General features: G+C 41.3%; 2 protein-coding genes across 5 annotated transcripts; one reads left to right on the top strand and one right to left on the bottom strand.

The window, feature by feature from the left end:
- Positions 1 to 2,789: 2,789 nt before the first annotated feature.
- si:busm1-163l24.3 lies at positions 2,790 to 8,653 on the bottom strand. 4 transcript variants are annotated; one of them, XM_026349910.1, is made up of 6 exons: positions 8,555 to 8,653; positions 7,452 to 7,662; positions 7,026 to 7,129; positions 4,158 to 6,929; positions 3,367 to 3,575; positions 2,790 to 3,261 (listed from the first exon to the last, which is right to left on the bottom strand). In XM_026349910.1, the coding sequence occupies exons 2-6, from the start codon at positions 7,633 to 7,635 to the stop codon at positions 3,195 to 3,197; spliced, it is 3,336 nt and encodes a 1,111-aa protein (XP_026205695.1). In that variant the 5' UTR covers positions 7,636 to 7,662; positions 8,555 to 8,653; the 3' UTR covers positions 2,790 to 3,194. The 4 variants fall into 4 exon arrangements, with proteins under 4 accessions (XP_026205695.1, XP_026205702.1, XP_026205711.1 ...); XM_026349917.1 differs by having other exon boundaries at positions 7,452 to 7,635; positions 8,555 to 8,647; XM_026349926.1 differs by having other exon boundaries at positions 7,452 to 7,659; positions 8,555 to 8,644.
- Positions 8,654 to 9,166: 513 nt separating this feature from the next.
- On the top strand, positions 9,167 to 12,417 carry phb (prohibitin). Its single transcript, XM_026362495.1, has 7 exons — positions 9,167 to 9,247; positions 9,776 to 9,869; positions 10,239 to 10,400; positions 10,658 to 10,800; positions 10,959 to 11,075; positions 11,161 to 11,256; positions 11,377 to 12,417. The coding sequence occupies exons 1-7, from the start codon at positions 9,188 to 9,190 to the stop codon at positions 11,587 to 11,589; spliced, it is 885 nt and encodes a 294-aa protein (XP_026218280.1). The 5' UTR covers positions 9,167 to 9,187; the 3' UTR covers positions 11,590 to 12,417.
- The last annotated feature ends 300 nt before the right edge of the window (positions 12,418 to 12,717 follow it).

The following is a 12,717-nucleotide window of genomic DNA, read 5'->3' as shown; positions in this document are numbered from 1 at the left end:
GCAGCAAAAATCAAAGCATTCATCCATCCTTGACTGTGGGAGTTAAACAGTGGAGCTGGGTATAGTGAACTGAGCTGGAGTGCGACCGCCATGCTGGTGTGGGGAGTGACTGTGTCCTGTTAGCCTCTGGTTAGTGTTCTGTTCTAATCTGCTGGGCTCCCTTTGTGAACCTGTGGACGGTGCTTCTGTTCCGAGTGCCATGTGAGAAACAAACGCTTCAGTAAAAAAGGAAAAAAAAAAAATTTAAAAAGTATGTTTCACTTAATGTGTTATTTTAATTTACCTTTATATTTTTTTTTTTTGTTTGTTTTGTTTTTGTTTTGTTATCCAAGGGTTTAAAGTTCAAAGTTCATACTCTTTACGTGCGGACCTGCTAACCTGCACTCCTTCAAATGTGATAAAGTCTTTCTGTTGGTCTGAACCATGTGTGCCAAATTGTATGTATATTCCTCTGTCAATGCTTTGAATATTAACAGTGCATAAAAATATGAAGAAAAACGAAGGAAATTCTGTTTTTGGATGCATTTCTGTCGACCTCGAAGAAAATTGAAAAGACAAAAGGCTTGTCAATGCGTCAGATTTTCTGCTACTGACACTATCTTTGCAGCAATTTGCAAAGGATTTAACACAATTTGGAGTTTTTGATTGGTTGCAGTCTTGCTCAAGCATAGGCCTGCACTGTGCCTCTCTTCTCACACACAGCTTACCTCAATCCGAGGCGCCTCCCTCTCTCCCTATTTATATCCTTTTCACTGTGTTTTAAAATGTGATTCTTGTGTTGAACTGAACAGGTTGATTTCTCTGAGATGTTTACAACAATAATATCACAGTGAAAAGGAACTTTGCACGATGCGTTTAAGGTTCAAAACTCCAACAAAAGACATATTGATTTGCAGAAATCTGAATATTCCTCCACATCTAAAGCTCAACGTTATTTCTTGCTATGAGGTTCTTCAGTTTATTTCCAAATTACCTGTAAAGCAAGTGAGGGACCAGATGTTTTCATGCAGCTGCGCAGAAATGCCAGCACTAGCGTACAGCTGCACAAAACCTCATCTTCTTGGCTGATCATAGCTCAGTCCTGGCCTGCCCCAGACGCAACATTTCCGCTTTACAGCTGATCTCATTTTACTCAAGGATTTTTACCAGTCGTTCCTTTTTCCTGTGCTGCATCCACAGAGCTTCTTGGCTGGCGAAACAGTCGCAGTCCAGCAGTAGCCGGCCAACACTCCTCTCCATATCACCCCTGCTCACTCCATTCACATTCATAGCAAATACAACATTACTTTGACATCTGGAATTTGAAAGTGCATGCATTTATCAGCATGTGGAAAACAGATTCTTTTTTTTTCCAACATTTTTTTCTAAGTTATTTTGAGCTAAGATGCCTTTGAGATGAACTCAATCAGTGGGACGAGTGTTTCATATCTCGGGTTGGGGTTCAAGTGAGTCTGTCGGCCAAACTCGAGCCCCTTCCTTTCTACTTTGGCCTTCTGCCTGAGAGCTTTTCCACCGTGGTGAAGCTGCAATGTATGTCATCTCGAAATGGTTTCCCATCATTCCAGACATATGCAGGAGTACTTAGCAGCTCGGAGATGCATGAAAGAAAAACAGTGTTTCAAAGTAAAAATAAAGTGGTAATTTTCTGAACATTTGCAGTTTGGGATTTGATATTAATAATTAATGCTTGTAGTTTTAGGTTGAAAAATGCACTAAAACAATGAGCGTATTGTTTCCAACAGCTACTCCTCTGTCTGTCTTGGTTTGTGTAGCTGTCCCTCACAGTCAGCTTCTTTCTTCTTCTTTTTTTTATATGGTTTCTCAGGTCATTCCAAACAGCAGTTTTCCTCATGTAAGAAACACTTCATTTTACAGTTAGTAACAAACACCACATAATGTCCTGGGGTGACATCATCATGTCTCACCGAGTTCACTGCACAAACTTTCACTGTCCATGTTTGATGTAAGCTTTATAGTATTGTGAGTCAAATGTTGAGGCTCTGTCAGTGGGTCATTTCCACACTCAGAGCCAGTGTGTTCACTCATCCACACTGAGAACCCAAACAACCACATCTGCCTGCAGCTATTGTTTCCTTAGCAGTTTTTTCAAAGATGTTGTAACGCGGCGACATCACAGCAACATTGCAGAGATGCTAAGAAAGTGCAACCTGGCTGGGCTTGTCATGTACAGTACTAGGATGCATGTTTAATTGAGCAGAAAATAAGGCATGTGTGTATGTGCAGCTCCCCGTCTCTTTCCACGCTAGTTTACTAGTCATGTAGTGCTGTGGTGTGAGGGAGGAGAACGCTCTTCCAGTCGTATCAAGTTGCCAACTGAAGCCAATCCACTGCCCCGTGTGCCATATGACTCCCTGTCCTGACCTTCAGCATGGGCGCTGTCATGGTACATTCACGATACACCTTAACCTATCTCTGGGAATGCTTCAGAAACTCACTTCACATCCACCCCACTACACACTTCCTGTTAGAGTCCACCACTGGTAATTTCCTACAAGGCATACCCAACAGGTTGACTTCTAAGCTAATGTTCCTCTACTCCGTCCTTCCTTGTGTTGCATTTTTCCTGGTTGAAAACACACTTCTTATCTCAACTTTGTTTTTTAAACCCTTTGAATTGATGCTGCTTCTGTGCTTGACTCTGGGTTTACTGCGTGGTGCCATGTTGTCCACATGGCCTCTAGAGCTTGTAATGCTTCAGTGTGTAATGTTACCATATGCCTTACATGTTTTCCAGGACTAATAAAAAAGCATAACAAAAAAGCCAGGAGATGTCCCTTTTTTATTTCTGTTTAAAATACCAAAATATTTTACAATCCCAGTGTTGATGCAGTATTATGCACACTATACAGTATAAAATACATTTTTACAAAATAAAGCTGTTCATTAAGTAAATGTCTACAATTATAAGAAATAATGAAGAAAACAGTCACTTTGGTTATTTAAAAAATGTATAACTATGTCAGAGAAAGCCAAAATCAGGCATGTTTTTAAATTAAAACGTTCAAAATAGCTGCAAAAAAATAAGCAGAACAAGATAACCTGGTATTTTAATCAACACAGAGATATGGTGCAAATGTCTCCTAACTACAAAATATAAAACTATATGGTAATGTAATAATGTTATTTACAAAACTCTTTACAATTCTTTATTCTTGAGATCTGGCTGGTTCTTCTTAAATCCCATGAGAGGTCAAGACCTGAGACAAGCGCATCAAGTAAGTGGAATCTGGGTAACCATTCCTGCCGGAAACAAAAAGAAGATTGTTCATCTCTGATACATGGACTTGTGTATGTGACCTTTAAATCTACAGCTCTTTGTTAGACGTTCCCTCTGGCCTCACTCACCCTGATTTGCCTCCTTGTAGGCTGGTTTTGTGTGGGATACAGTCCCAGGTGACCCTTGCCTCTGTCTCTTTGCCTGTCACTGTGAAGGTTAGTCCCTGCCTGAAGGCTTTCTCTAGCATGGGCACCAGCTTCCTTGCATTCTGGCAATCAGGAAGATAGGCTTCAAACACCCCTCCTTGGAAGGGTTTTCCAGGAGAAGGATGACCCTCCTAGTAAAGAAAAGAACACAGTCAGAAACAAAACATCTGGATATCACCACATCTAAGCTAAAAGCTAAGTTCTTTTATTAAAGCTGAGTGTGATGAATTTTTGGATCATTGCCAGCACCCTGCACAGATGGTCAGACTTTGCAACTGTAGTCTGTTTTACTTTTAATGATATTTGACAATAAAAAAACATGTGCTGCCTGGTGCATAGAGATCACAGTGGATTATCAGCACTCAGGGAACAGTGTCGTTAAATATAGTTTTTGTCAGATTAAAAGCGCATTTGGAAAAAGCTCAATTTCTTGTGAAGCTCCATGAAGTTTTTTAGGTTTATCTAAATTCTTCATGAATCAAAATTTGATTTTGCAAGAAAAAGTCATCACATAATGGTTTATCTATGTGTTTACCTGTAGTCAAAAAAAGATCCTGATAATGTTTTTGCAAAAAAAAATCTACTGACTTCTTACTAAAACTGGAACAATAGCCATTAAAATATGAGAAGGCACTGGTTTGCATCATTTGTTTTCTCTACCGAGATAAAAGCTTAATATGCACCAGTGAGAATATTCACTAAAAAACTCTCACCGCTTGGATGCCGTCAGGAAGGCTGTAGGTGATCTTGATAGTAAGGTCCTTGCTGTAACCTGGTAAACTGATTTGTAATCTGGAGAAGCTAATTTTGCCCTGGATGCCCTGAGGTGTCATCACCGACTCATGACACACTCTGCAGTTTGCATGCATTGTGTCCAGGCACTTCGAGCACAGAGTAACCCCACACTTAGTTCTCGTCATCTGCGTCCCATTCTTCCCACACACACATATGGACCCCTGCTCTCCAAGGGCCGACCTGGATTCCTCTGGAATGTTCTGGATTTCTGTTTGTCCTTGCTGTAAACTTTTATTTGGGACGTATGGTTGAGAATGTATGGTTCTCTCTTTCTTTAGAGGGACTGTGTCTTTATCAGTGTGGGCTGTTGTTGGCCCGACACCATTCACATGTTTCACACTTCTACCATGTCCTGCTGTCAAGGGGCTGACAACAGTCTCAGTCTTCTGTCCATCAATCTCAGCTGTACCTGTAATTTTCACTTTCTCTTTAATGACAGGGTCTCTCGTCACTAATGAATGGCTAAAAGATCCATTCACAAACTCTGTCTCACTTAAGCCACTTTTGTGACTTGCTCCCCGTTCCTGACCACTATCTGTCTGACCTGCTTTGTCTGGTTGGGTTTCTAGCATTGCCCAGGGATTACTGTTACAGTGTAGATGGGTAAATTGCTCCTCATGTATTTGTGAATATGTAGATGGGTTAAATGTGGCAATAGGATAGCTAGATATGGCCTGTTGTTCCGTGGTTTGAGCCAAATCTCCCGAAAATACTTCCCATAGTGTAGCAGCTACGTTAGAACACAACTGCTCTGGACCGACAAGTAATAAGCTCTTCTTCATAATTTGGATGGTGACCTTCTTGAGGCGGCTACGCACTTCAGCACAACAAGCCTGTAAAGTTTCATCTGCTGGATCGGCGACACCCAACTCTGACAACAGCAGCTCCTTCAGAGAGAAGTCCACATTGACCGAATCAATCAGTTTCTGTAAACCTTGTTGACATGAGCTCACTTTGGATGAGTTTGCTCCTTTTATGGTGACGGTTACGTAACCTCCTTCTGGGCGGCTCTCTTTCATCTGGACATCAGAAGTCAGGTCGTCCACTCGGGCGCAGTAGGCTTCTTTTATGTACTTCCACAGTATCCTGGAAACTCTAACGTCTCCATAATAGACATCCCTCCCTGTTGGAGTACTGAAGCTGGAAGACCTGCCTCTTGAACTGACAGGGGACTTGCTGGTGTCGTCTTTACTTTTTTGACCCATAACTTGAGCCTTCTGCTGAGGGGTTCCTGAGAAACTACTGGCTCGCTTCAAAGTGGATCCAGATCCTGCAGGTGGTAATGGGGTACTTTCTGAGAAGCCGGACTGAGTAGTGCTGAGTGGAGATGAACTTTTTGGTCGAGTTTCCACTAAATTTGAGTTTAAGGGGGTTTTATTCTGCAAAGAGCCAGAAAGCATAGTTTCAGCACCTTTAAACAAGATGTCCTGCCCGGTATTTTGGGCTAATGCTCTGGAGACTCTTTCACCAGAACTCCCTGCTGTTTCTGACAATACATCATAACCTAACATAGGCCCAAGACGTGTTTGTCTACTTGGAGATGAGAGTCCTCGTAAGGTGAAGTCAGTTGGTCGACTGCCTAAAGCAGCTATTCCTGAATCCTTAAATCGAGCTGCTAGTTTATACCTTCTGGCTCCTTCACCTTTGCTTTCATCCTCCTCTGACCTCTGAATCTGATCTATCCTATCAACTGGAGACCCTTCAGTGGAAGACATGGTGGGAGGGACTCTCTCTTCATCAGCAGGATTCAATGAACTTGAATCATATGAATTAAATCTTAGCAGACTGGCTACGTCATCTTTTTTACCACTGGGTTTGCTGAGGTCCAGGAGAAGGCTTTGCTTGGCTTCAGATACATCACTACTGCTCCCAATAATGTAAATATTATTTTCATCTTCATTTAACAGTAGCTTGGGCAGTCTGATACTTAGGTTCTCCATTGCCTTTTGCAAGCCTCCTCTGGGTGACAGGATGCTCTTAGGGAGATGAGCATGACGGATCTTGGTCTCATTCTCCTGGTAAAGCCTGCTTAATGCTTTTCTTGACAACGTCAGACGCTCGTGCTCCTGGCCACTCTCCCCCCCTCCCGTTACAACCTGCAGAAACAATGTAGTCAACCCCTGGTTTGTCATATCAACCACGTCAACACCATACTTAGTAAGGATAGACTGGTATTCCTTTTTGCAACGTTTCTGCAGATATTGAAACATGTCTGCATCCACAATTAGTGAGAAGTCCTCCTGTGATGTGTTAGGATGCTCAGGAACCTGCAGGGCTGAACTGTCAGTCTGGGTAGCATTTTCCCTGCCATAACCAGCAGGTGTCAGGTCTCTATGTGAGCTGGAGTTACGCTCATCAGATGGCAAGTCACCGTGAACTTTGTCTCTTTGCTTATGATGTTTCCTGCTCTGATATTCTGACTCCTGTGTATTTTGTACCGTCTGAACAGACATGGAGCCACTGGGGGCAGGTTGATCCGAGTCTTTGTTTTCTGCTAATTGTTGACTTGAATGGCCAAGTATTTGTGCCAAGGCAGCCTGGACTTTGGAGTAGGTGCCATGTAATGTACAGAATTCCTCTTTAGAATAACTTATCCTGACATCAGGGTGGCTCTTAGAAAGGCTTGTCACAGCTAGTATTCCTCCAGGGAGCTGTCTGTAGTCAACAGTTGCTGATAAACCTAAGATAATCTACAAGTATAGAAGAAGACAGATAACAAATACTTGTTATTTTGCAACATTATCATAGTTTTTAATATTGCTTTTTAACATTGTGGTCAAATATACCTTGTCTGGATGCAGGCTTTCACAATGCTCAGTAGCAACAAGTTTATACTTCTTCCCATCAACTTCAAGAACGTGCCGACCCTGTTGAATAACTCTTTGTGCCACTGTGAGAGAGGGGTTACCAGAGGGAAATCAGCCTGAGAAGCATCCTGACCAAGCACTTTTACCATTGGCCACTGCACTGACTTGCATGCCAACATTCCAGCTCAGTGTAAATCACCATTAGCAGTGAATGTACTGCAATACCTTCCTGATACTTTGAGTGAGAGTTAACAAGGGATGTTATGCTTTGTCAGAAGACATGTGTGTTACAGTTCATATAATGATATAGTTAATAGTAACTTCATAACCAACATGTCTCTGTAATAGAACTGATTAATTATTCAGAAAAATGCACAGACATGCACACACCAAGACCCTACTGACCTCCACTGTCCTCGAAGGTGATGAGGGCAGAGACGGGTGTTTCCTTGCCAATAGTAACAGAGTCTATTTCCCCTCCTCCATTCCTGGTTCTCAGAAAGTGAATAAGTAGTTTGTCTTGAAGCCTGTCTTCCTCAATGTCTCTGGGCAGACCACTCACCCTCACAGTCCTGCCCGGCTCCGCCATCTGCTGGAAGAAAGATAATCGCTGCTGCTGTGAAAGAGATGCTGAGAGTGAATTACAACACAGCAACACAGAAATTTCACAATCCAAGAGAAATATGGTTAAAGGACATCAACATGATAATAATAAAAGCCAAAGCCCCTTTAAGATAGCTGTTCATGATAGTGTCAGACAACCATAAAAAGACCCCACCCTTACAAATAGAGAGGGAGACATATTTGACAAAATATCACCCTCTATTGGGGGTTACTAGCACACTACATCAACATACTCAAAAATTTCCATTTGAGCTGTTATTGTCACTTTTTCATTCTTCCATTCTTTCTTGTTTATTCTGAGAACATAATTGTCATTCTAAAATGTAAAGGTATTTTCATATACCTGACTTTATGGGCTATGATGGTTTGATTATATTTACACTAGGGCAGATATAATACCTACTAGAGTATTTCCTCATCTAACGAAATATGGATATAATTGTGAGAATGGTGAATTATATGTCAGACTGAACGTTGATCACGTTAATGGTCGCTACTACCTTTTCTCCCTCCATCCCACATACAGTTTACTGCCCTCCTCATAAGGAATAAACTACTGCAAAAGCATTTTTCAATGTTGCGTAAACACACGCACGACGGGCATTTGCAGTAACATGTTAATAATCAGTCATGTTGACTCTAAACTCCTGTAGTCAGTCAGACTGCACATATGTGCGAATGTGGGGTGTTTACTGCGACAGGATGTCAAAGAAGTGCATGCAGACGCGACGGAGAGACACAATGCGGAGCTAAGTGTCAAGGAAGTGAATAAATCAAACACATCTAAACTGACATTTGTCGAGCGCACCATCGACTGATCGGAACAGGGAGCGACACTATTACAATCTGTAGCCACAGAGCTTGGATACAATTCATTTACTGACCTTACAGATGTTTCATGGACGGGTTTCGTTTTCTTTCAAAGACCGTCGCACTTTACAAGCCAATGGAAGAAAAAGTGAAACTACAGATTGTGTTGTGATTTCTCAGGGTCGCGCAAAGGGGGCGGTAAAGTGCCGTCCTAGTGCCAATCATATGTCAACCTGACTAAACCATTCAGTGTGCTGTCACACAGATATGCACTAAGTGTGTTGGTGTGTGTAAGTGGCCTGGCTGCTTTCCCAAAAATCTAAAGAACGCGGATATAGGGCTCTTACCTGCAGACATTAAGCTGATGTCTAACTATCTGGCAGTATAACTCAAAACTGCACATCTTAGTCTGTGTATATACAATTTTTACTTTACCTACTTGCTTGGTATCGTTTGACGTCTATCGACATAACAGCAAAGTTAGAAATATAAAACAGAATGAACCCTCTTATTTTCTTTAATTTGAACCCTAGACAATAACATTTGATCCATCGTCATTTAGTCATTAGTCTAAAAAACTGCAGGTGGCGGTATTGTTTCATCATGTTGAATGTCACAGTCACCTAGTCGTAGAAGAAGAAGTTGTCAATCTTTTGGCCAATCAGAGGCCACGTTGCTTCATCCAATGCGCAGGCGCAGTGGAGCAAATGTTTCATGTGCAGTACGTCGTGTCCGGTGGAGGTCATAGCCATTTGCGTGAAACTGAGGTGAGTTATGCTCTACGTTGTGTTCATGTCATTAAAATACATCATTTTATAGCTGAATGTTTGTATGGTAGCACTACGCAGCGAGCTGGAGTTGTATTCGTTGTAATAACGTTTGCTATACACGAGTGTTGAGTCAGACACGACTAAGTACTTTGTAAGTCCACCTGCGGGAGATAACATGCGTACAGACACTCGGCGTGCTGTTTAGACTTGGTTTGCAAAAGCTTTAACACCCATTTAACGCATCTTAAAAGTTAGATATGCAATCCTCTACATGCTGTAAACTAGAAGATACACAGCTCCGTTTAGTTACATTATCCATCCATTTGTGTCTGCTCACATCTAGCTGGTAAGCTAATACAAGCTAGTAAGCTAACAGCCTTGGCATCACTCAGCTTAAGGCCATAAGCAAAGTGCTGTCTGAACGAAGGGAATTAACCCGACTTTCCAAAGACTGTCACAAACACTAGACTAGCTAGAAGTAACGTTGACGATTTCGACCTCTTGCAATCTTTTCTTTCCCTGTAGGTTGCTGTCATGGCCAAGCTATTTGAGTCTATTGGGAAGTTGGGGTTGGCCCTCGCAATCGGTGGAGGTGTTGTAAACTCTGCCCTTTTCAATGGTGAGTGGTCGTCAGTTGAAAACCTAACAGAACAAAGAGCTGAAACAATTACTATATAATGCAAGAGGCAATTACTTTGCTTCTTTACTATCTTTGATGTTTGGATGATTGACTAGTTGATCAAAAGAAAAATTGGCATTTTTTTGCAACTTCAAACAGGACATTTATTTCAAATAAATATTTCAGATTATCTTTTATATTACCATAAATTTAAATTGTTGCTGAATGTGCACAATCCTGATTGTGCACATTCTGTGTTATTCCCCATACAACATTAGATATCCTGTAGGTCTAACAGACAGGCTGAATGTGTCCAGGTGAACAGGTCAGACTAAAGAATGACTAGACTAACTATGCTTTTTTCCACAGTTGATGCAGGGCACCAGGCTGTGATATTTGACAGGTTCAGGGGAGTTCAAGATGAAGTTGTCGGTGAAGGAACCCATTTCCTCATTCCCTGGGTTCAGAAACCCATCATCTTTGATTGCCGCTCCCGTCCTCGCAATGTGCCTGTCATCACAGGCAGCAAAGGTACATCAGTAAACAACCAGCTTGCTCTGCTAACTTCTGATTTTTTTTGAGGATACATTCAGGTTCTGTTTATGTTTTTAAGACAAAAGAAATATACAAGCAGACAAGTATAATATTCAGATTCTTAAATGCTATATATGTCTAAATTATTTTTCTGCAACTCTGACAAAGAAATCAAAGTTATATAGTTCATAGGAGAATTTCATGAAAAACCTCTTCATGACTGCATGAGTTATGCTTTAATCGTGCACCTACAGATCTGCAGAATGTAAACATCACATTGCGTATCCTCTTCCGGCCGGTGACAAACCAGCTACCACGCATCTTCACCAGTATTGGTGAGGACTATGATGAGAGGGTGCTGCCATCTATCACCACAGAGGTCTTGAAGGCAGTAGTTGTGAGTATTAGTTAAAAAGAGGAAACAAAACAGATGAATGGTTGACTTTTGTTAAATTTGTTTGTATATATATATATATGTGTGTGTGTGTGTGTGTGTGTGTGTGTGTGTGTGTGTGTGTGTGTGTATGAACTTATGCTGTGTCTTTTTAATCATAGGCTCGGTTTGATGCTGGTGAGCTCATCACCCAGAGAGAGCTTGTGTCTCGGCAGGTCAGTGAAGACCTTACAGAGAGGGCATCCACCTTTGGCCTCATCTTGGATGACGTTTCACTGGTATGAAGTTGCTGATAGATTTTTGCAGCTATTTCAATGTTTTTGTATGGATTTTAACACGGAGAAACATTTGTTTGCGTTACAGACACATTTGACCTTTGGGAAGGAATTCACAGAGGCGGTTGAGATGAAACAGGTGGCACAGCAGGAAGCTGAAAGGGCCCGTTTCGTTGTAGAAAAGGTATTAGTTTTTACATACAGGTCATTGCTGCATTGCGTGTGCATTTAAAACTTCGTGTTACAGTAATCTTCCTGTTTTTTTTTTGTTTTTGTTTGTTTGGGTTTTTTTTTTTTTTTTTAGGCAGAGCAACAAAAGCAGGCTGCCATTATCTCAGCAGAGGGAGACTCTCAGGCTGCCTTGCTCATTGCCAACTCCCTAATGGAGGCTGGTGATGGTTTGGTAGAGCTACGTAAGCTAGAGGCAGCTGAAGACATCGCTTTCCAACTCTCCCGTTCACGCAACGTCACTTACCTGCCCTCAGGACAGGGCACATTGCTCCAATTGCCCCAGTGATAGCACTTCACCCTGCGTCCACCCTATGCTTGCTGTCACCAGCTGTTACATGGGCCATGGAAGGGTTGTTTGGAGGATTCAATAAAAGACTCTAACTTCACACACATTCCTCCCACTCTTTCTCTTACCAGCTCGGGGCCAGGCTCTGCTGATAGCAGCATGGTGGGAGACAGTGAGAGTTTTAGAGAAAAAAAACATTTCTCATACATTTATGATGTCCACCCATGTGTACAGAAGTGGAGGGGTTAATCCCGCCATCTGTGGTAATTGCTACATATATATAGTTCTTTTTTGGAAAAGAATTGGCAATGTAGTAAATTAAGCATTTGCCTATACTGCATTGTTTCAGAGCACAGCATGTGTGGAAAGCAACAGTGATTTTTTTTTTTTTTCTCTTTACATCAAGGGAGTTTGTTTGTGATTCCTTAAAAAAGTAAGATTCAAGTTCCAAGGAGTTTTGAATGATAGCACTCTGTGTCATGTTGGAAACTTTCATGAAATTGTAACAACATATATTAAAATCTGTAAAAACAAGCTGTACTTCGTACTCAGACTTCACATAATTGACTTCTTATTGAGTCTTACGAACAAAATTGCTCTAAAGTTTCTGCATGTTCTGACTTGTTAGAAGTAAAAATTCTCAACATATTTGCTTTCTAGAAATAAAATTAATGAATAATTGCCACCTCTGACAACTGTGCCTGTCGAGGATGCTCCTTTATTTCATCACAGATGTCGCTGTGTCTTTAGTTTTTGTGGAGAAAATGGAAGGCCCTGTATTTCAGAAATGGCTCAACTCAATAAAATTGTATTTCTACCTCCCAGTAATCACACCTGTTGTTTAAGACCATGTGATTGCCAAGCATATTCTGTCCAGTGCAGTGATGATTTTCACCACAGGAGGGTGCTTCACTGAATCCTGATAAAAATACAGTAGACATTTCAAATGTATGCTGTTCCATCTTTAAGCTAAAGACCATAATTGCTCCATTATGATGTTCCAAAAACGGATGGATCATTACTTTTGAAAGTTTTGAATTATTTTTTTTAAGAATGTCTGGTTTGAAAGAAATGTTGTTACTGTGATCTTTATATGTATGTCGCAGGTTCATGTATCAGGGCTTGAGA

This window comes from Anabas testudineus, chromosome 8 (assembly GCF_900324465.2).
Source record: "Anabas testudineus chromosome 8, fAnaTes1.2, whole genome shotgun sequence".
In the NCBI taxonomy this organism is placed as follows: Eukaryota; Metazoa; Chordata; class Actinopteri; order Anabantiformes; family Anabantidae; genus Anabas; species Anabas testudineus.
Note: the sequence above shows the minus strand (reverse complement) of the source record. Positions and strands in the feature narration are given on the sequence as shown.